Source organism: Panthera leo, chromosome C1, assembly GCF_018350215.1.
Source record: "Panthera leo isolate Ple1 chromosome C1, P.leo_Ple1_pat1.1, whole genome shotgun sequence".
Lineage (NCBI taxonomy): Eukaryota > Metazoa > Chordata > Mammalia > Carnivora > Felidae > Panthera > Panthera leo.
Window position 1 is genome coordinate 211,051,135 of NC_056686.1, and position 23,627 is coordinate 211,074,761.

Consider the following 23,627-nt stretch of genomic DNA (forward strand, 5'->3'; position numbering starts at 1 on the left):
CTCGAGGACAACTCTAATTCACCTTTGTACCTTCAGTGGTGCCTGGGCACACACCAGTCATTTAACAGAGGTTCGTTGAATAAAACAAGAATAAGGGAAGGCCAGAACCCACGCCAGCACCCACACAGCTAACTCAGCTTCGGAGCCTCACGGTGCACTAGCAACTCCGGAGAGCTTTATCAGTATGTGCACGGGATGGGGAGCATGTCCTGAAGACTCTCAACTGACAGGTCTGATTTAGAGCCTGGCCCAGCTCCAAGGTGACTGCACAGCCTCGAATGGAAACCCCTCCTCTGTGAGACATATCCTGTGTCCATGTTCACAGTCTCGTTATTCCTTCACGTTTCAAGGTCCTGCCAGCTCAGACCATAAATCAGATATTCGGCTAATGACAAGTTAGTATCATAGTTTATATGCTGCATCCACAGTCCTGGTGAAAAAAACGAGAGTTCCCTTATAGATCATTGTAAATAATTGGCCTCATTTTATTACCAGAGTTACTTTTAAAAAGTGCCTATACTAGTTCAAGCGATAAGATGCAATCCACCAAATGTTTGACTCTAACTTTGCCAACAGTGATCTACCAGGCTGGATGCGGTGGCACCTTGGGGATCCACTTCCATCCCTTCGTCAGTTTTCCTCTACGGCAGTAAATGGCATCTGCGTTCACCCCAGACTCCAAAAAACCTTGGCTCTTCTCTTCTTCACTCGCCACATTCCAACCCATCGTTGAACACTGTAAGCCCCACCCTCACAATATATTCTAAACCGGTCACCGCCATCGCCCCTCATCTGGGCTACTGCCAGCCCTCCTCCAGGGTCTCTGCACCGGCCAGCTTGGCGTCTCCTGTTCTAGGCTCACAGCGCTGACAGAGGCCTCCGTCTCTCGCAAAAGCAAAAGCTCGAGTTCTTCCACGCAGGTCCTCCGTGACCCCTCCTACAGCTGGACTCCGACCTCCAGCCAGTCATTCTGCGACAGGCCAGGTCTCCGTGTCAGGGCTTTTGCTTCTCAGTTCTTTTGCTAGACACACCCTTCCCTAAATGGTAATGGCTCACCTGTGCTCAAAGGTCCTCTTGGGCCACCCTCTCCCTTCCCCATCGTGATCCATCTCATTTAGATTTTTCTTCATCACGCGGCCTAACATATACATATGTTAATAATATTATTAACATAATAATAATTATTACATAATAATATGTAGTAAGGAAGTGCGTACTGGCCTTCCCAAACTGCACAAAGTTCTGAGATGGTAGGAATTTTGTATGTTTTGTTCTTCACTGAATACTGGGTAGTGGAGGAGAGGAAGAAGGGGAAAAAAGAGAAGCAGAGAAAAGAAAAAACTGCAGTAACATCTGATATCCACCAGAGGGCAGTTTAGAGCTGCTTAACTTTTTCTCCCTTTAGCGTAATTATCCTAGGCGAAAGAGAAATCACAAATCAGATCAAATTCCTTCATCCAAATAATACTGTTCTTTCTAAAGGCAAAACAGACTTAAAATATTAAATGCCCTGGGTATCACTATAAACCCGTCACCACAGCAAATCTCTGTGAGGGTGGAAGGAACAGGTCGAAGCTGCTCTGGCATGGGGCGCCCGGGTGGCTCAGTTCGTTGGGCCTTGGACTTTGGCTCAGGTCATGATCTCGCTCTTTGTGAGTTCGAGCCCCACATCCGGCTCTGTGCTGACAGCCCAGAGCCTGGAGCCTGCTTCGGATTCTGTGTCTCCAGCTCTTTCTGCTCCTACCCCACTCGTGCTCTGTCTCTCTCTCTCAAAAATAAATAAAAACATTAAAAAAGAAAGAAAGAAAAAGACGCTCTGGCAATTCTTCCCAAGCCCTGCGCTGGCCAACAGGGCTGCTGTTCGCAACCTGATCTTTCCAGGCATCTTTGTTCTACTCAGCCACTCCAGTAAAAAGGTAGGGAGTTTGCTTTTGCTTCATTTGTCTTTAAAGGAAAGAAAAGCATAAAGCTTTAGAAATAAAAACAGAGAAGACCAAGTTCTGACAACTTGTCTTACTTGAAGCGCTGCGAGTCTTTTTCTTTCAAAAGCTAACCCTTATGTACCAGCAATTACCATGTGCCACTGTTCTGTTCTTTTTTCACACCTTTGCTCATTTAGTCATTCTAACATGATGAAAAAGGTCCATTTCTTACACACTTGTTGAGGCATCACCACGGAGTTTACGTAACGTGCCCAACGTCACGGTCAGTCAGTGCTGGCACCAGGCTCCACAGTCCATGTTCCTAACGCTTCACCGCCCCAGAGGCTGGTCACTTGTAGCCCCAGCGAATCCTGAGGCTTGAAGACTCTCTGAGCCCAGAGACGGGTTTGGTTCTTCCCTGGCTCACCAAGCATCCTTGTTCAAGCTACGGCCCATTTTGATTTGACACTGTGAATTAGGATTCTTCTGGAGCTACTCTGAAGTCTTCCGAAAGGTCACCTGCAGACTTGTATAGCTGAACAGGATTTATGACCTGACACCCTTTGTATCTAAAAAGACAGTACTCCTCCCAACCCCTGTTCCCCACTGAAGTCAGCTCCTGGAATCTTTTCCAGCGTCAGTAGGTAGGACCATCCATGAAGATTATAAGCTCATGATTTCTGCATCAGTAATTCATTCTTGATGATCCTCAGATCAATGTGATGCTACTCTGAACTTGTTTAGGTTCCATGTAAGATGCAATCTGAAGAGAGGCACAAAGGATGAGAGAGGAAAGGAAAGACATTCCTGGCAAGAAAACAGTATGGTGGAGTAAAAAACTAGAAAGCATGTGAAAATAAATTCGGTAAAAGAAGTCAGAGCTGGAGCAGAGGTCTTGCAGTTTTATGAAGAAGAAACGTGGGCATGTAAACATCTAAATCCTGTATCCTCTGAGCAAGTGGCCCAATCGCCTTGGAATCAAAACTCGATCCCAATTTCTTATCCCAGCATGCAAGGCCTTGCCCCAGTGTCCCCTTACCCCATCACTTCTGGAGCCGGTACTCACTTCTGCTGCTTACCACACCACCAAGCCCAATCCTTTGCTCAAGCCACAGTATTTTTTGGTCCCTTAATGCTCCCACTCTCTTCCATGAAGGTCTAACTCTATGGCCTACTGGTCCTCATGGCTTCCAGGACAGTTGTACTTGTGTGAAAGCCTCGTTCTCTTGACACCTATATCACTCATCAGCCATACACCTTTGTCCTAGGACTTCCCAACTACACTGTAATATCCTTTGACCTCTGTAATCCTTTGAACTCTGCTATAACCTGTATCACTAGGGCGCCGTATACTTCCCAGTACAGAAGTACTTAGAGTTTTAATTTTGATGACCGAAGACTCTCAAATTATCTTTTCAAAAGCCTTAAGGCGAAGATGAAAATGCTTAAGAAAATGAGTGAAAATTCAAAGTCATACTTAAAATTACTTGCATACTACAGGTCATACTGTAGACTATTAGAGATTGTGCTATAACCCACATTTTATAGATAAGAAAACCGAGAGGCAGAGAGACTGGCTATTAGAAATAATTGGTGTAATAGAAGGTTTGGATATTTTACGTCTCTAAGAGTTTCAGAAGTCTGAAAATTCTGAAGTTTTGTCTTAAAAATATTCAGGGGAAAGAGGGAGGAAAGTATCCCCAAGAAACTCTGTATTTCATACTAAAAAGAGACAGAAAATAAGTATTTGGTGTACTGTCCTGGCTGTTTAAAAGCATCTCAAAAGAAATAAATGACAAAGATTAGAAAGGAAGTAAAACCATCTTCTTTCACAGCCGACACGACTGTCTAACAACACAGATCAGTAAACTGCACCTCTGGCCCACTTCCTGTTTTGTACAATCTGCAATCTAAGAATGGTTTTTACAATTTCAACGGTTGATAGAAAAATCTTGAATATTTCACAACATGTGAAAATTGTATGAACTATAAACTTCACTGACAAAATTTTATTGGAACATGGCCAGGCACATTTATATACGTACTGTCTGTGGCCACGTTCACGCTTGTGCAAAGGCAAAACTGAGTAGCGGTGATAGGAGGCTGCAGGGCCCACACCACCTGAATCTGGCCCTTTATAGAAAAGTTTCCCAAGCCCTGGAATCCTAAGTGATGTATTACAAAGTTATTACAACTGGGGTGCTTGGGTGGCTCAGTCGGTTAAGTGCTGACTTCAGCTCAGGTCACGATCTTGCGGTTCCTGAGTTTGAGTCCCATGCTGGGCTCTATACTGAAAGCCTGGAGCCTGCTTTGGATTCTGTGTGTGTGTGTGTCTCTCTCTCTCTCTCTCTGCTCCTCCCCCACTCATGCTCGTGTGCACGCGCTCTCTCTCTCAAAAATAAAATAAATATTAAAAAAAAAATTTAAGTTATTAGAATAATTAAGTTTAACAAGGTCGAAATGTGAGGGTCAGGGGAAAATTTCCTGGGATATATAAAAGCACAAACTAGAAAAAAAGAACTGATGACTTGGATTTTATCACAATTAAAATCTTCTGCTCTTCCAAAGACCTTTCACGGGGAAACTGAAAGATGAAGTACAAACTAGAAAATATCTCTAAACACCTATCTCACGAAGAACTTGTGTCCAGAGTAATGAAAAACTCAACAACTTAATCATAAAACCCAATGATGAAAAAGTGGACAGAATGCTTGGGACACCTCTCCAGAGAACATGCATGAGTGGCGAATGAAAATATCATTAATCCTCAGAAAGGTGCAAATACAACACATTAAGACATCACTACAAACCCACCAAAATACCCCAAATTAAAAAGACAGTACCCAAGGGCTGGTGAGTATGTGAAGCAATTGAAATTTACACACTCCATCGCTGGTGGGAATGGAAAATGGCAAAGCTACTTTGGAAAACAGTTTGGTGTTTCTCATCAAGTAAAAACATGTCCTACTAAATAACTTATCAATTCATCCCTGAACTATTTACCCACAAGAAAAAAAAAAACAAAAACCTAGGTCTACAAAGACTTGTACACAAATGTTCATAGCAGCATTATTCAGAAGTATCAAAAACCAGAAACTAGGGGTGCCTGGGTGGCTTAGTTGGTTGAGCGCCTGACTCTTGATTTTGGCTCAGGTCATGATCTCACGGTTTGTGAGTTCGAGCCCTGCGTCAGGCTCTGCGTGGACGGCACGGAGCCCGATTGGGATGCTCTCTCTTCCTCTCTCTGCCCCTGCCCCACCCGTGCGCACTCGCACGCTCTAAGATAAAGAAACTAAAAAAAAACAAACAAAACAAAACAAAACTGGAAACTAAAATGTGCATCCCCTAGTGACTGAACATTTTGTGAGATATCCCTACCATAGACTCATACTAGTGATAAAAGGAAACAAACTGATATAATGAACAACAGGATGAATCTGAAAAGCACTACGCACTAAGTGCTAGAAGAATGACACAAATGGCTACACACCACAGGTGTCCACTGCCTACTGCACTGCGAAAAAGACAAAACTATGGGACAGAAAACAGACCAATCAATGGTTGCCCGGGGGTGGGGGTGGGGTGTGTACATTTGGCCACGAGAATTTGTACAATTAGAACTGGACGTGTTAAAAGTGTGCATTTATTACATAGGTTATCTATTTCGGTAAACGTAAATTTTTAAAAAGGCAGTTCAAACATTCTGAAAGATATGGCTTAAAACACTCTTCCACTTTACCAACCTAACAACTGCACAAACATTTGTTCTTAGGCAAGAAAAAAAACCCTCTCTTAATATACAACTGAACTTTGGAAAATGGAGAGCTTAGATCACCAGCAGAGCACATCTCCAGTTTCCAGATAAATTTCCCAACCGTCTTTTAGAATTTCAGAGGACCAACAAACTCTTACGAAAGCACAAACGAAGCTGAAAAGCGTCAACACTCATAAGCTCACCTCATTCTCATACTGGATTTCTAACATGGCCCGCGAGCTCCCCAGATCCTGCATCACAGACTCGGCTTGTTTCAGCAGCTCCTCTCTGTTCACAGTACGCTAAAAAAAAAAAAAAAGAAAAAGAAGAAAGAAAGTACAAGGGTGAAGAAACTAGACTCATATTACACTATAATAAACAGGTAGCATTTATCGAAGTGCAAAAAAAAAAAAATCAATTCGGTTGTTTTAACTGTTTCTTTAAAGCACGCCTCAGAAAGGGGTAAAAGAGTGGCCACACGGCTACAAACACAGACAGCGAGGCTACATGGGAAGTGTCCTCTTGAGCCCACGACAGGTTCAGAAAATTCAAGGTGGAGAAGAAAGGATCTCTGTGACCTTGCCCAAGACCAGTGCAAGTCAGGGCTGCAGCTGCATGAACCACCCCCCAGGCACACGTACATTGACGTAATGGAGAAATAGGTATGGGGGTGGCTGGTGACACAGGTGAGCGGAAACTTCCTGGTTCCGACCTGCAGAAACTACAAACATCTACTCAGGAGATTCAGGAGGACAAGAGAGGTCCTGCTAGATTTCCAAATCCCATCAACACCACTGTTTACTCAATCCTAATGACACAAGTAAAAATAGAAATAGCAAAGCTTTAAAAAAAAAAAAAAAAGTACTTTTTTGTTTCTGCTTCTCATTCCTTCTAACTCCTCTTCTAATGTTCATTACTAATGGCTCTCATGAGTCTTGGAGTGAAAGGTTTTGGAAAGACAGACCTGAGTAAGAATCTTCAGCACAAAAGAGGAAGATAAAAAGGCAGTGCAGGGTCAGCAATGTTGGATGGGGTCTCTGCAGGAATGGCTCAGAGCAGTGTGGTCAGATCTACGAATGTGCAGCCAAGATGAGAAGCCCAGGAAAATGAGATCAACAGCACAGGGGCTGACTGGGCTTGAGCCGGGAATTACACCATGAATCCTGTTTCAGTCATTTCTGATCAGAGTGATTTGTGAAGGGAAGAAAGTGGATCTGATTAATTCTACCTACTGCATAAAGCATCAATTATAAAAGGGAGGCTACAGTTTGAGTTCGTAATTTAAAAAGGAAAAGAATCCTCAGTAAGAGAAGACGAGATTCTTTGTTGGCACAAGAGAGGAAAAAGAATTGCAGAAATTATTTCAGAAACAGGAAGAAGGGACTCTTAACTGCCGGGTGAAGAAGAACCACAAAGAGCCCAGTTCCAAGAGCTTGAGAGTAAAACATCCAGGTGAGAAATCAGACAAGCCAAGAGATGGCTGTGGCTGAGCGACGGCCCTGTGCCAACAGGCACGTTCAGGTGCACCCCATTTCTAGTTTCCCCATTACTTTCCAAAGGCCGGTTTGGTTTATCTTTGAATATCTGGGGGGAGAAACTTACTTTTTTTCTATCCAATCTAGGTGCAACTCTGCTATCTTGAGAATCAGACTGGTTGATTTCTGGGTTGGTGTCAAGTAATCTCTGCATCGCTCGGTCCCGATCAAACGCAGTTACGTAAAAAAGCATTTGCCGGGTATCAAAAGGGAAGAAAAATGGGCTGTAAAAAGATGCGATACAGATGACCTGAATTAGAATCAGAAACCATACAAACCCTTGTATTAGAAACAAGTTTTAATACGATACAGAATAATAATTGTAAACATAACCAAAAATGGTCTAGGCAAACTAATTTTGAACAATTTTCATAATTCTTTCATGAAATGTCTAAGTGATCAAGTAATAATGTATTAAGTAGTTTTTTGCTGTGAAATCTGAAATCCAACTATTCAAATCAGGTCTATTCAAGATTATCTTTGATCTACCCAAAGACCTTCAGGATGCATAACACGACTAGAGAAATTTTAAATTTCAAATATAGTTTTAAGCCTGGTCACGTTTCACTGCCATCCCATCCCCATACCACATATACACAAATAATAGATAATGGCTTTACTAGTTCACGATTTTCCTCCCAGCTTTGGCATTTCTAAGTCACTCAAGCATGCCAAACGGCCATGCTGATTGCCAAAGAATGAACCGTACGGTAACACAGATTCTATTGCTTCATGATGGAGGATTTTGGTAGTTCTTGACACGGAGCGGCTAAAAGCACTTCCTTTGAAGACCCCGATATTCAACATTTGTTCTGTCCAATACAGGTAGCCACCTAAAGATGTGGCTATGTGTGACTAAAAACTAATTTCTAATTTACTTAATTTTAATTGATCTAAATGTAAACAACTGTGTGTGGCTACCATCATACCGATCAGTGCAGTTCTATGGTCTCTGAGAATGTAAGTCTGGGCCCAAACAGGCACAGAAAAATCAACTGACTATACCTTTGGAGTCCACATTTTGTGATGACAGGGGATTTTACTCTCCTTAAAGATCCTTGTGTACTTTCCTATTTCACACACATAGATACACACTGCCACAAAGATCTCGTACGAGCCCCAGCTAGCCTCCTCTGGATGCTAGAGCCACACTGAATATTCAGCAAGCTGTCATCAGGTATGATAACGTCACTTAAACACATTTAAACAGGTTCATCAAAGACTATGCTTCTGTGACAAAATGTGTAAAGACCAACACAACGATAACACTCCCAAAGTCGCCGTTTCAGAAATGATCGTCTTACCAGGTTTTTCCCAGTTCAGTCAGCCATGTTGGGATGTTTCCGGTCATGATCACTAGAGGATCTTGAAGCTGCCTGTTTGCTTTTGCTGTCAACTTACTGTTAATAAATTCACTAGTTGGAATAATCTCCTTGCACATTGCATTCTGTAAAATGTTAAAAAAAAAAACAAACAAACCCAAAAACAAAAAGGTCTGCATGCAGGAAAACATTAGGATTATACCCACTAACTCTTTCTTCACCTCCAATATGTACCCAGAGTGCCTGGATTCCAGCCGGTTCCCAACATACAATACACAGCTTCCCACAGGAGTGTCCCAATCTAAACGACAACTTCTACAATGCCCAGCGGAATGGCCGAACTGCTACAGGGTACCAGTACTGTCCCAGTCACTGATGCGGCAGCTAACGCTCATGCGAGGCCAATTCCTTCATTCTGCTTTGTATTGTATAAATATCAAAGGTAGTACTTCACTTTCACTTCATTTTTTACTTAATATGTATTTTAACTTAGGCAAATGGAACTTTTGTTTGATGGAGAAAGAATTTTAACTATGTAAATTCACATTCATATTTCTTGTTGCAGCCTACCTTAATAAAGTTATAGCTAGGAAAACATTAATCCAAAATATAGGCCAGCAACGAAAAGTGGGGGAGGGGCGCCTAGGTGGCTTAGTTGGTTGAGCGTCTGACTTCAGCTCGGGTCATGATCTCACAGCTCGTGACTTTGAGCCCCCCATCGGACTCACTGCTGTCAGGCTCCTCTGTCCTTCCCGTCCCTGATCTGCCCCAGCTTGTACTCTCTCAAAAAGAGTAAATAAACATTAAAAAAAAAAAAAAAAAAGTGGGGGAGAAGCTCCCACTGTGAATAAATTGTATTTCACTGGGCTATGATCCCTGCATTTAACCGAATCATTATTTCTGTTTCTAGTACAACAGAAATTCATCAACTACTAGACAGCAAACTATGGGTAGTGTGCCGTGAACACCACACCATGGGAACCATCGTCAGCGGGCCACATTACTCACATCATACAAGTAATACCAGTATCGACTGATGGCATGTAGAACTCTTAAAAGAAGAATCACATCTAATGACGGGTCTTCAAAAGTTATATTTTCAGGTGGCGTGGATATGAGGTAAACTTCTAAAGGATTTGATACCGATGGGCACACTCCATCTAGAGGGCAAAAGATCAAAGTTAAGTTTGATCAAGGTTACAAAGGCTATGCCAGTGGCATTGGTGTTACCTTATCACACCTAAACTAGTAAGCACAAGCTGTGAAGATGTAACGTTTGGTATCTTATTAGGGTATTGATAGCTTGGAACATTTTTTCCCTTTTATCTTATACCAAAATCATCCAGGCTTATAAGAATTTCACTTGCCTCCCATATCAACATAAAACACTGACTGACTCATACGCATTTCCTCTTTCAACAGAAACAACAGCTAATAATAAAATAGTTGGGAAAGAATAAAGACAAAAGGACAAAATGTGTAAATTTAAATTCACAGATACAAATTTCTTGGATTTTTAATTTTTATATCCAGCTTACAATGGCCATGTAAAATAGACAAACACTCCCAACTGTAAATCTATAAGAGATTTGGTTATTTAATTCAAGGCTTAGGATAGAAAAGACTGTGATGATTTCTGAGGGGATCTAGGATGCTTTTCTTCTTAGATTTCACTTAGTAGCAGCATGGTGGGGAAGGGGGTTGTGGGGGTGTGGACTGTTGCCATTGACTTTGTTACCATGCACAGGAATCAAAATCACACTATCACTACAGAAAACAAAGGGCAATTTCTAACACCAAAAACATAGAAATAAAAATTTCAAAATATAAACCCTTTAAAAAAGCACTTAGTTGTGGGGGAGGATGCGGGGGAGGGGGGGGGAACCACAGCAACAACAAACCCCAAAAATATTTGTTACAATGTCCTTATTTCTGAGGACCAGAAAAATTTTCAGCAATTGACACCATTTAGTTTGGAAATCCCTGATAGGGATGGTCTCTGTGCAATGACCCTGCAGCCAATGCCCCGAGGCACTGCCACTACCACAGAAAAAACGTGGAGGGGGGGGGGGGCGGTGAACGAGCACATGTAGACTGGAAAGAAATACTACAAAGGAAAAGAGCTCAGACTGGGAGATGCTACTCCATTCAGTAGTCATCGTATTACCTGGCAGAACTTTTCATTTCTTCTAGAACTGTTAGAGTACAATAAATGACGAAAATGAAGGGCCTGCCTGACCACGATCAGTCTCTTCTTCAGTAAATGTGCTCTACTAATGAAATGTGTTTTAGCCTTCATGAAAACAAATTTTTCATGGAAAGAGTATCTGAGTCTTTTCCAATTTTCTTTCCAAATTTAATTTTGCACATACTTAATTTTCCATTTGTGGTAATTTTGTATTTTCTAAATTATAAAGATTTGACTGCTAGGTATAAATCAGGACAAGAAGTCTACTGCCCCATGGCGATGGGTTTTCCCGTCCCTTGCACGAACTTACCGTGCCATAACTCATCATGCTTTTTTGCATTTCTGGGGGATGTTTTTGTTGGAGCTGTTTGGGCTCTTCCTCTTTTACCACCAACACAATCTTTATTACTTTCTTCATCCTCTCGCACGGGTTTGTACCTAAATCGATTGGAGAGTATGTAAACTAAATGTAGATCTTAAGAATAAAAACTGTTCTACAGGGGCCAAAGGGTGACCCACAGACACTGGAGTTTCTACAACTCTAAGACCTATCCAGTTTCTCTTGACTTCTGGGTCTGGAGAATTACCAACGGCACCGCTTCCAAAAAGAGACCACAGATAGACCACATTCTAAGGAGGGGCCACCTGAGGAACTCCGGGGGTGGTCCAGGGGAGAACAGATCTCTTTAATTAAATGTAAGTAGCAGACATTCATTCACAATGTGGGAAGCTGCATCCAAGTGCCTCTAAGGGCTTAAAGATGCCAAGCTGCTCATCACCCAAAGGAACTTCATCTTATGGAGATGTTTCTGTCTTATTTAAAGATCTGAAATTGAATCTAAAAAGGTGATGTAAGCTAGGATTACTGCCCTTGAACAAACACGTTTTCTAGTAGACATAACGAAGGTAAGCACACACATACGTACGTGCATGCGTGTAGGCATTCATGCGAAGTATTTGAAGTGGCTTTTGATAATAAAATGTAGGATTCGGGTCTCCTCCCCTCACTTAGGCCAGCCATTCATATGAATTCCCAAAACACACAAACGGTAACAAAGCTGATGAAAACCGAACGAAGTCATTTTACTTGCCATATTGTATGAGTCTTTGTCCAAATACCAGCTCTTCCCAGAGGATTGCTCTCATCGTCTGTGGACTCCCTCTCATCTTCAGCCTGTATACTGAACTGTCGGACTGCCTGATACACAGTCATGTTATACGGGAGCAAGTGTTCTCCAATGTAAAACTGTAGCCGGTGTCTCACATTTCCTGAATTTAAGAACTGAGCAGCCTAAATGAAGCAAAAGAAAATCCAGTGAAGCTACAGGCCCTGAACTTCATCCATTACAACATGGTGAGAACAGCACCTTACCAGAGACTCGTCTATTTCCTCATCAGAGCCATCATCATCACTGTCTTCATCATCTTCTCTTACTCTTCCATACCCTAAGGATGCAAGAAGGCTGTTAAATTTCTAGCAACTTTACATGCCAGGGCCCACACATACCGGTTAAACTAATATGCTCTTAGAAAAACACGTGTATACTACACCTTGACCTATGAAACAGAAGGATTCAAGAAAACGGTCACATACAAAATGCCATTCCCACTACATTACATTCCAGCTGACTGTAAGCAGTCAGCTCCTAGGAAATTTACCACATTTCCACATACTCCGTATTAAATAAATGATGGGAAGCCGAGTTCCTGAAGCTAGGTTTGAACAGAAGTAGTAATACAAGGGAAATCATTTATATGTCCCCCAATATTCCCAGCCCACATGTACGTATGGAAACAAAACACACATATAGGGAAAGTACCTCTGACCACAAGGTATCTCTCGATAGCTTGTACCAAAGCCAGGGGATCAATCTTGACAGGCCCACCCTTCCACTGTTTCACATTTGCACAGTCTGGATGTCTTTGTAACTGGCATTTTAACTGATGGGTGTTGAAAAATTTTAAAGCCTGTGATCCTCTGTTGAGAGAAAAGCTCAAGATAATTTGTGAAAAAAAGTTATTCTATTATTTTCAAAATCAACATAATAATTCACACAAAAGCAAGATAATACAAACTGCATTTTTTAAGGCACAAAATAAGCACTTACTTACCAGTTACGTAAATAGTGAAGTCAGCAATTTGACTTACTTAGTAAAGTTGTTAAAGTAAGAAATAAAAGAGGGTGTGTATGCACGCATATGAGAACATTAAATCATCATTCTCTGTCCTACCATAAATCCAAGCGGGCAGAAATCCCTCCCCACCGAGATTTAGCCATTTCTCTAGAATAAACATTCCGCAAGCACTGTGCGTGCTCACTTCCGCAGTATTTTGCCACTGCGTAACTAAATTCTATGGATTTAAAAACAAAAGAAAAAGCCCTCTTTTTTGCTTTCAAATGCTTCTGCTACAAAATTACTTTAAAAACTACCCTTTACAATTTACTTCACTATATTCTTTTGAATGAAGCAGTTCGAGAGCTACACCAGTCTGACCCTGGAAATGAGAATTAATCGCTCATTTCTGAAAAAGGGCTGACAACATCAAGACACAGGCAGGCTTAAGATGCAGTTCTCTTTAAGATTCCAGAAGGCATGCAAACTGGGGTATTGGAGAGGAATATTGCATTAAACGGATACATATGTAAACATACACACTTTACACAAATCTGGGTGAAAATGAAAAACGTCATGGTTTTCTCAGGCATAGATGAGATGCCCCCTTGTTTCATAAAATCCTCCAGTAGGATGATTAAAACCGAATACCACTTTCTATATTAGTTTGCAAAGCCAGAAAAAGCTCTAGCCCACACTGCTCCCTCTATCTGATCCAGTAATGCATACTGTTTCAATTCAATCACAAATTTAAATGTTTTCAAAATACATCAGACTGTGTATTTTTAAACCAAACTGATCTCAGGGGCACCTGGGGAGCTCAGTTCTTAAGCATCCGACTCTTGCTTTTTGGCTCCGGTCATGATCTCACAGTTCCTGAGATGGAGTCCCCGTATGGGGCCGGCACTGGTAGCACGGAGCCTGCTGGAGATTCTGTCTCCCTCTGGCCCTACCCTGCGCACACATGTTCGCACTCTCTCTCAAAATAAATAAACTCAAAACAACCAAACTAATTTCGTATTTTGTATGCTTCCAGTCATGACATTCTAGAAACCTTATAACATTCCATAAAATACAATAATGAACCTTTACAGTGAATTCTTTCTGTAGCACTTCATGAGTCCAGTAAAAGTACTATATTATAGAAAAAAATAGAAAGTTTTATTAAAACAAGAAAACTTCAAAATAAACTTATTTGTTAAAACCCATCAAAGGTATAATCACATCACACAGGAAATCACAATACTGCACAGAATGCAAATATTTTATCATCCATGCCTGTAAAATTCACGGAGAAGCATTCTATATGAAAGTAATGGAACACTAAGCTTATTACAGGTTGCCAACACAGTCATTGGGTTATAGATTTCCAAAACACCATGTTAAAAAAACACAAGGGGTGGATTTTAAATATAAAAAAGTATTTTTCTTTAGCCATTACAACCAAATGGTCTTTGGGCAGATGAAGATATTACCAGACCTCTTGCCACTTTACCTCAACAAAATTAAGCACAAAGTCCAATGGCAAGGGCACACCCAAGCCATGATTCTTACCTGCCTCCTGTCCCATTCCCACTGGGGAAGTCATGTACTTTGACTGGAAACTGTTCCATCTGGCTGAGGCAGTTGTTCATCTTGTGAACTAATGCCAACAAAGGTGCATTACCCACTGGTTCTACTCTTCCAATGGGCTCTTCTCCAGGAAGCTGAAGTTATAAATAAACCAATCGGTTAAGCAAGGCCTCCTGAAAATGGAACACTGCTCAACAAGGAAATTTAACAGGCAGTTTTACAGAAGAGAACCATTCATTTGTTCTCTTTTATCTCTTGATACACTTGGTTGGAATGGTTACTTCCAAATAAATCATTTCAAAATAGAGACGCTTTTTGTGCAGGTCCACAATCCTTTATTCCTAGCTCCTAGGTCCAAAGGGCTTGAAAACACTAGTTGTGTGGTGGTGAAACCTGACCCAGACACAAGGCTATCTGCAGTCTTTACGTTTATTTGGTAGGAATATTCACATGCTTTGCTGCAAAAACATTTAATGTGTGTGGAGTGTTATTTATCCACTGGGGATATCAGGTAATATCTATGTACTGTATTGAAGAACTTGTGAAAACCATCCAGCGCCAAGGAGTTTCAGGTAAGAGATTACATACCTACCTGTACATAATCTTAGGCATAGTATAAAACCACATCCAGTATTGCTACACATCTGATGCATCTCTAACAAATACCAACTCTGCTTCAGGTAGCTCAAGTTAAAACAATACAAGCGGGGTGCCTGGGTGGCTCAGTCAGTTAAGTGGCAAAGTCTTCATTTAGGCTCAAGTTATGATCCCAGGGTGGTGAGATGGAGCCCCACACTGGGGTCCATGCTGGGCATGGAGACTGCTTGAGCTTCTCTTTCTCCCCCCTCTCTGCCCCTCCCCTGCTCCCTCGCACGCTCTCTCTCAAAACTAACAACTAAACAAAAAAATTAAAATTTGAAAAAAATAAAACAAGAAATGCTCAAAATGACTACAAACACTGAAAGGAAGGCACAGTGAAGTAGTTTCCACTAACACACAGAATCATCCTTAGCCCTACTACACAGAAGATCCAGAGACATCTCCAGGGATGCCTTATCTCAAGTAGTTGTCAACAAGTAGAATGATGTTAAGTCAATATTGTCCAAGAATAGGTACATTCTTGCTCTTACCCACTGAGGCTGAAGGTAGGGGAGCCTCTTTGTGGCCTCTGCTCTTGTAATCCAGATTGGAAGTGGTGACTAAGTACTCTCGAATACAACTGTTAATACTGCATTTCATATGCAAAATGGAAACGTCCACTCTATCTTACGTCTATAGCTATGTTTACTGTATTTCCACTACAATATGTTTAAAAACAAATATTGAGCATAAACACATTCACAAGTGAGAGACTACTATTAACGACTGGGCTTACAGGAAAAACAAAGACTCAGCATAACATGGATCATAAAAACTGTGGCACTCGCACCATTAAATCACCATTCTGTTGCTTTACTAGTGTATGTGATCTATAAAAGACCAAGGAATCCAACTGTGTATCAGAAGCTAGAAGCTTTACCTGAGTATCTTGACCAGCACCTAATGGAAATCACGGAGATGAAAATACACACATTAGTGAGCAAAGATTCCCGTAATAACATACACAAGCATTATAGACAACTTACTGGTGAAGAAAAGAATACGTGAAGGAATCTCTTTAATCTGATCTCTCTGCTCACAGCATCCTTTTCACTTTTAGATGTCAAATAAAGCAACAGCTGCTTCACGAATCCACTATGCTGGATTTCAAATGATGAAACGTCTGACTCTGAGACTATGCTACGGATTTCTACAAGGCACTCAGCTCCACCATCCACCTGCAAGAGTTGGGAAGAGTATTTCTGTATTGATTTAAACAGTCCTTACTAAATGCACAATTTACACTTCCCCCAAAGGAACAGAATACATTCTCAACACCTTTAAAAAAGAAGGCAGGGGAAGTGATGCATTCTTGGTAGATCCTTGGAAAATATGATCTTAACCAGCATCCACACTACTAACATAGAGAAGTCTCACACTCAACCGATGTAAAACAAACAAAATAAATAAAGACAAACGATGAGAATATAAATTGAGGGGTAAAGAGAACACCAGAAGGAGAAGATTAAAACAGAATATGAAGTGTGGCTTTAAATTAATACATTTAAAACCTAGATGAAATGGACAATTTCTTGCAAAACATGTACTACTCAAATCGCTCAGGGTGCACAAAAAAATGTAAAAAGGCTAAGAATCAGATGAAATTTAAACAGTTTATTCAACCTCCCTCTTCAACTACTATGAGACCCAGTTAGGTTAGGGAGGGTCCCATCCACTCTAATACCCAGAGTTGAGGAGATATACTCAAGGGACATTTCTCGAGTCTCTTCTTTTGTCAAGAAATACGAGTTGTGAAGAGAACAAAGTCAAGGAAGAGATTTCCCAGTACCGTTAATGATAAAATGATGAAGCACGAAAGTCAAGGGACTCGTTACAGAAACGTCAGTGCTAGAGGCACATGTCTAGCTAAAAAGTTGATCTAGGACAGCAAATCCGGGGAAAGCCAGAGAGTCATCAAGGGAGGAACAGGAAGACAGAAGAGATGCCAAAAGAGACTGTGAAGGACCAGCAAGGTACACCCAACGCGGTACCTGGAGGTTGAGTTGTTCGGTCGCAGCACAAAGTCTCTGAAGGACATTCAGTGCAGGGTTGCTTCCATCCATGTTCTCAGAACTGAAGTAACGTTCTACAAATTTATGCGCTTGTTCCTTAATCCAACCTTTAATTTTTTCTCTGCACAAAGGAAAAACAAGATATTAAATTTAGTCTCTGTGTACAAAAAGGATTTCAACTGTAACTACCCAAAGGCAAATTGCTGCTACATTTTTAAAAAACCCTCTTGGGCCTATGCTTATAGATTCGTGAACTCAGATTCCATATTAACCAAATTTAAGTGTCATTTTGAAAATGGGTTAAGGTGTACTAGAGAAATGCACAGGTACTTAAAATATATTTCAGGTCATTACATGAAACATATACAAAAAGTTCTAACTCCCTGGAACTCTACCACATTAATAGTTTCCTTCCTAACTATTCGCCTGATAACAACTTGACGTGACTGTTTCATTGGGTACAGACACACTTGCTTTGTCCTTTATTTGTGTTCCTTGGAGAGGTGAGGTAAAGAACTATAGACCAGAAACATGCACCTGTTAGATGTACAATTAACTGAAACCTCGCTGTTTAAATGACAAATTCTGATGGCTTTAGAAATACACGTGCTTAATTATTATTAAATGCAATTCAGGAAAACAATAACCAACGCAACCAATCAACCAAACAAAAAGAGCCTGTTTCTTTGCCAGTGGAATCTGATTTTTAAAAATTTCTTGGTTGCAGAGGAAATAATCCATGTTGGCGTGCTACATCCAGAGTCAAAAGAACAACTCTAGAGGGTTTTTAAGAAATAATTGTTAATAGCCACAAATTGGTGTGTGAAACAGTTTAGCTGATACAGTTCTAAATTTCTTAAGACCAACCAACCGACCTCTACTCTAAGATCTTTAAGTCCTAATGTAAAGGGTAGAGGAAGGGGATCAGAGAAGCAGGTGAGTGTGTGTGCGTGTCTGTGTGTGCATGCAGAAAATGCCAGCTTTTACTTGTCTAGAATAAAACTGAGGAACAGGTTCCACGGGGAGAGTTTATTTGGTTTTGAACGTCTACAACTCCCAACGAGAAATGTTGAAACATGTTTTAAGATGTAAGATTGAAATTCAGGACAAAGCCAGGCACGGAGTTCAAGAACTGAGAAATCTACTTCATCTTTGAGCAATACCACTACTGAGCATAAATTAAAGGTCTGTGTCCATGTTTCATCTCCATACAATACACGTGCTGACTGAAATAATGCTCAGTTTTGCTAATCCCAAGCACAGAAGCAATAGAGGATTCCCCCACTTCACCTATTATTGGAGATGGTGTCCTTTGAGGCAGCCCTGGCAAGACCACTGACTCCCGCGGTTCGTGCTGGTTCAATGTTGTTGCTGTTGGACTGTGCGCTTAACCTTCCCCACGTTTTTGGATTCAAGCTTGCCAGGAAAGAAGATTTAGGTGACTGGGTAGTGGTGGGGCTTTTAGCTATGAGAAGAAAAGGGAATAACGGTTAAACCACTTTAGCGTAACTGATGAAAACCAACTGAAATTTAACATTCCTGTTCTTATGAGACGAATTAGCTGAAACAACTTAGAACACGGAGTAAACTCAGGTGTACTTCAAAGCTCTCAGCAGCTTTCGTGAGATCCGTGTCTCTAACTGGTACCATCTTTCCCTCTGCCTTCCACCCCCACAGTGTCACCAAAGGAATTACCTTGATTGTCTACTTTGTCATCATCTCTTGGAGGTGAATACTTTGGCCTTCTTGGCCCTCGTTTTGGCAGTCGCTTTCTCTTTAGAACATCGCTTAATCGACTATCACATGAGAAAATATGGGAGAAGTTTAGCAATTACCACGATTTATTATCACTCACTGAAAAGTAAGCTAAAATGGCAGAAACAAGGAGCTGTAAAATACTGCCATAACGGTATTTTTCATTCAGTGATTACCTATTTAATGCAGACTCTGCTCCAGTCATGATCTAAGAGGTATAGAGACACAGAAGATGATGCATTCAGAAAAAGCTATTTGACTATACTGAGCTACTAAAAGTAAAACCAAATAGACTATTTGAATAATCCTGTGGTAAACTCTTACTATAAAATGTTGTACACGTACAGAAAAGTACATAAAACAAATTTACAAGGCAAAAATAAAAATTTAAAAAGACCTACGCTATCAAACTAGAAATAGAATGTTAAATCTGATTACCGTATTTCTTCCCTAACCTAAATGACAAGAAGTAAAATATACATGACAGTGAGTGTTAATATTATCAAAATGCTTTCCTGACACTGCCCAAAGTAATTTCACGGTATACAACTGCCATAACATCCTAAATGAATTCATTTATAAATAGTTTAGGGATTAAAAAAAAAAAAAAACCTCAAAATTACCTATAAACAGATCAAATCATAGTATGAATAACCTATTCTGAATTAGAATACCTGAAATAGAACATACGTAGCCTGTCTTATTTTCACTATTCCTAACAGTAGAAATAGTTTGAAATTATCAAATGATTCTTAGAATAACAAAACCATGTAAGATAGATAAGATGGGAAAAACGTTCTGGTTCAGTTGGTCTGTGACCCACAATAAAATTAGAAAAATTTGAAAAAGTTTTAAAGTTCTTCCAATATCTGATGTCTATTAAAAACACTAATGTGTTTGGGGAGCCTGGGTGATCAGTTGGTTAAGCGTCCAACTTTGGCCTAGGTCATGATCTCACAGCTTATGGGTTCGACCCCTGCATTGGGCTCTGTGTTGACAGCTCAGAGTCTTGAGCCTGCTTCTGATTCTGTGTCTCCCTCTATCTCTGTACCTCCCTTGCTCATGCTCTGTCTCTCTCTCTCAAAAATAAACATTAAAAACAAACAAAAAAACACAACAGTAATGTGTTTATGCTTGACAAGCAAAATGAGTGAACGTCCAGATATGTATGGGTAAAAAATTCCCCCTTTACAAATTTATATGAACTTTTCATTAGAAACCATATTAAAAAGAAACGGAACCACTTAAAACTCCAAAAGGTTCTTTCCGTTTTGTTTTGTTTTGTTTTAGAATTTTCAATTATTAGACTATAATCAAGTCTAATCCTTCAGTGGCTCAGAAACAGCGTCTTTCTCTGAGCTGCATCACATCTCACCAAGCTAGGGCACCATGCCTGCGGTAGCGGAAGTTACTACAGCAGCCAGGGGGAAGGAATGGGGCTGGAAAGGAAGGAAGAAGAGAGGCAGGCGGACAAATCCAACTGGAGAACAGAGAAGGTGGAGGGTCTCCAGTATTGTTCAGGCCCAATCTCACAGGACTGGATCCATGACACAGGCACCACCCAAACCTAGAAGTTTCCTAAAATAACAGCCACTGTGTCAGAAGTCCCAGCGGGTAGTCCAAGTCCAAATGCCAAAATTCATACTTAAGCTAGAGCGGATAACTGCCACCAGGTGGCACCAAAAGGAGCTGGGATCCTCAGCTGGCCAGCTTCTTAGAACAATGCTACCTTGCAGTTCACAGAGGTTCAATTTTTGGACCTCACTTATTGACTATATGTTTCACCCAGATCCACGTTACAACTTAAAAGGAGTAAAAAGGAATATTACACGGAGTACACTCTGAATTCCAGAACTGAGTCTGGTTGATCATGCACCATTCTTACAGCCATATTAAGTTTCTGATGTCAAAGAAACAAAAACACTTTAGAGTATAATTTGTTTTAACCCAACAAAATGAAAGCTAATATGAGGGTTTGGTGGCGATGTTCTCAGTAGCACAGTACAACAAGGGGATTAAAAACAGATAAAGAGGTGGAAGCAGACACACTTAAGAACTCCCATTTTCCTTTATTAAGAGCAAAGTTCTCATTTGCCAATGGAAGATAAATGGGAAGTCGGGTTTTTTCCTGTACGTTCTAAAAATTCTAATTTTTAATATTTTTCATATGTCACTACTTGGATGTCTCAAACCTGGAATGTATGCTACAATGCAGTAAATACTCGCAAGATCAGGGAATTAGAAATGAGGGCTCAAACCCTACATCTGTAAAAATCAGTGTGTGACTTTGGCACATCATTAACTTCTCTGAGCCTCAGCTGCCTTCACTGTCCCTGGAAATACCTAGTATCTCCTGTGGTTCCTAAACATGGCTTTGTAATACATGTTCAGTTTCTTCCCACCCATTCCCGTTAAAGGTCTAAGAAGATACAGACGGGAAAATAAAGGTGTACTCTCGAATATTTTACCATTTTATTCCCTATGGGAATCTCAGGTACCAGGAGACAGTTAAAGGCAAAGAGCATAAAAACCACCACAGAACTCTGACTTACCCTTGAGGGCTCAGATCTAAAGAATCATCTCTGCTGTGCTGCAAGCTGGGGGATCCCACGTCAGCCGCAGCATTAGTGGCAGCCGTGGCTGTTCCACTGCTGACTGACGTCGTGGACCCCAAGGATCCTGACCCATTCGTACATGCCTTTGGTGGACTTGTCAACAAAGACTCTGATTCTGCTAAGTGTTTTACTTGATGCATTACACCTATACAGTAACAGATTTAAAAGAGTCAGTTTTAATCAGAACCACCTCCCACGATTACAAAATCCCTAAATGCTAAACAGGGAATGAATCAAAAGTATCCAGCGAATTGGGGGGGTGGGAGTGGGGGTGGAGGCCCTTAGGTGCCAGGGTTTTCAACTTGACCCATTCGAAAGAGTCGTAGGCAAATTCAACACTAAAGAAAGATATTGATATTGATATTGATATCGAAAGATAATTATTTTGAACATCATCTAATATTCAAAACCTGGTAACAGGAAGTTTTAATAGGGTCACACATAAATACCTACTGAAAATTCAAAATACCCAATATAAAAACAATCAACTACAAAAACACAGCAGCGCACCTGTGGTTCGATCGCCACAAGTAAAGAAAGACCTGCTACGATTATTAACCAGCTTCAAATGCTACAATGAGACGAAAGTAACCGTGACGCTGCTGCCAAAAGAGAGAACACCAGCAACCCAAGGATGGGGATTTTCACATCCTTGGAGGTGTACAAGGAGAGCCGAACTGTAACTCATGAAGGCAGGGGTTCATATCTGGGCTAGAATCACAGGAGAATGTAGGTAGGGCGGAGGGGAGTGCCACGAACTATTAACTGTATGCAAAGGTGTATGTCTGAGCATATGAGCGCATGTTCACACATTCACGTTTTTTCCGGGATAGAGTCCAGAGTTTTCCGTCAGATTCTTAAAGCAAACAAAAAAACCTCACAAGACTGCAAGATGTCTGAATGATCTCAAACTTCAGGCGTTGACTCCACAAACACTGTTTGCAGCAATCATATGCCAGACTGTGCGCAAGGTACTAAGAATATGACCATTGGTGAGAAAAATGGACTTAAGGGCACTTACTGGGGAGAAAAAATAATTTTTATAAGAAATTACAAATAGAGTAAACTGCTCCTCAGAGAGAAAATACAGTGCTGATGGAACACACAGCAGGAGGATCTAACACAGATTCTAGAAGGCAAGTCCTCAGGAAAAAAATGACAGGTGGAACTGGACAGAACAAATGCCAGATGCAAAGTAGCTGAACTAATCAAGCACCCCCCCCCCCAAACTTCATAATGTATACACTATTATGAATATCTGGGGGGTGGAAAATTCAATTTGATGGCATAGTGTTCTTATACATGTAAAAAGAAAGAAAAAAATCACTTTGAGAAAAAGACATACTCTCATAAGACTTCCAAATCAGAGGGCGGAATATATCCGAAAGGCAGAACTAAAGGCTAACACCAAAACCAAGATACAAAACAAATTACAAGATAATCCAAGGCTAAAAAAACCACATACCAAATGTTTATGTGAGCACAGAAACATCTATTCATACAGGCACCCCATCTGTAAACCACAGTTATGGAGTTTGCTTTCCACTTCAAATAAATATGTAGCACTGGAATTTTTTTTTGACTGTTTTTTTAAACAAAACTAGTAAAAAATGGTGAAAGCCTCTTCCTATCTAATACTCTTACACTAACAGGACTACAGCATTCTCAAGATGTGAAGAGATACAGAGCCAGCATCAGGTGATGAAAGACGGGAAAACAGATCATTTGCAGAAAGAACTAGAATTGTTGGTAAGATGAAAGATGAAGCTAAGGATTAATTCAGTATAAAAACACCATGATCTCCTGTGTCCTCGCAACACCAAAGTAATTCTAAAAGACCAAAAGAATTATAGAGACCCGTTTATGAGAAAGAACTTCTTTTAATATCTTGGTATGCTTGAAAAGGAGAAAACACCTGAATGAGCAACAACAGTCTTTGAGGTCTTCAAAAAGAGAACAGACAAGTACCATCTCTCCTAGGCTGATTTCCACATTCAGATTGCTCAAATCAGGGGACCAGACCAGTTGCACACTAAAGATTTCAGTACATAAATAACTGAAGCCTAAAAATATTCCACTAGGCACACAACAAAGTAAATAATAATCCCTCTTACAAGTGTTCTGATCTACTAATGGGATTCACTGGGAAAGAAAGTGGCCTCTGACTTTCTCAAGGCGTCTTTATGGGAGCTGCACAG

General features: G+C 40.7%; 1 protein-coding gene across 20 annotated transcripts in view; it reads right to left on the reverse strand.

Moving 5' to 3' along the window:
* Nucleotides 1-23,627, reverse strand: part of TRIP12 (thyroid hormone receptor interactor 12) — a 139,218-nt gene that overhangs the window by 10,958 nt on the left and 104,633 nt on the right. For 15 of the 20 annotated variants that reach the window (XM_042950405.1, XM_042950403.1, XM_042950418.1 and 12 more), the window contains 14 exons: nucleotides 21,367-21,574; nucleotides 18,755-18,855; nucleotides 18,350-18,524; nucleotides 17,039-17,180; nucleotides 16,034-16,225; nucleotides 14,391-14,542; nucleotides 12,542-12,714; nucleotides 12,094-12,167; nucleotides 11,813-12,012; nucleotides 11,032-11,159; nucleotides 9,542-9,693; nucleotides 8,516-8,658; nucleotides 7,279-7,435; nucleotides 5,880-5,978 (listed from right to left, as the gene is read on the reverse strand). In XM_042950405.1, coding sequence (XP_042806339.1) covers nucleotides 5,880-5,978; nucleotides 7,279-7,435; nucleotides 8,516-8,658; nucleotides 9,542-9,693; nucleotides 11,032-11,159; nucleotides 11,813-12,012; nucleotides 12,094-12,167; nucleotides 12,542-12,714; nucleotides 14,391-14,542; nucleotides 16,034-16,225; nucleotides 17,039-17,180; nucleotides 18,350-18,524; nucleotides 18,755-18,855; nucleotides 21,367-21,574 — 2,096 coding nt within the window. The remainder of the gene's footprint in view (nucleotides 1-5,879; nucleotides 5,979-7,278; nucleotides 7,436-8,515; nucleotides 8,659-9,541; nucleotides 9,694-11,031; nucleotides 11,160-11,812; nucleotides 12,013-12,093; nucleotides 12,168-12,541; nucleotides 12,715-14,390; nucleotides 14,543-16,033; nucleotides 16,226-17,038; nucleotides 17,181-18,349; nucleotides 18,525-18,754; nucleotides 18,856-21,366; nucleotides 21,575-23,627) is intronic. The other 5 variants (XM_042950417.1, XM_042950416.1, XM_042950413.1 and 2 more) reach the window with 1 other exon arrangement.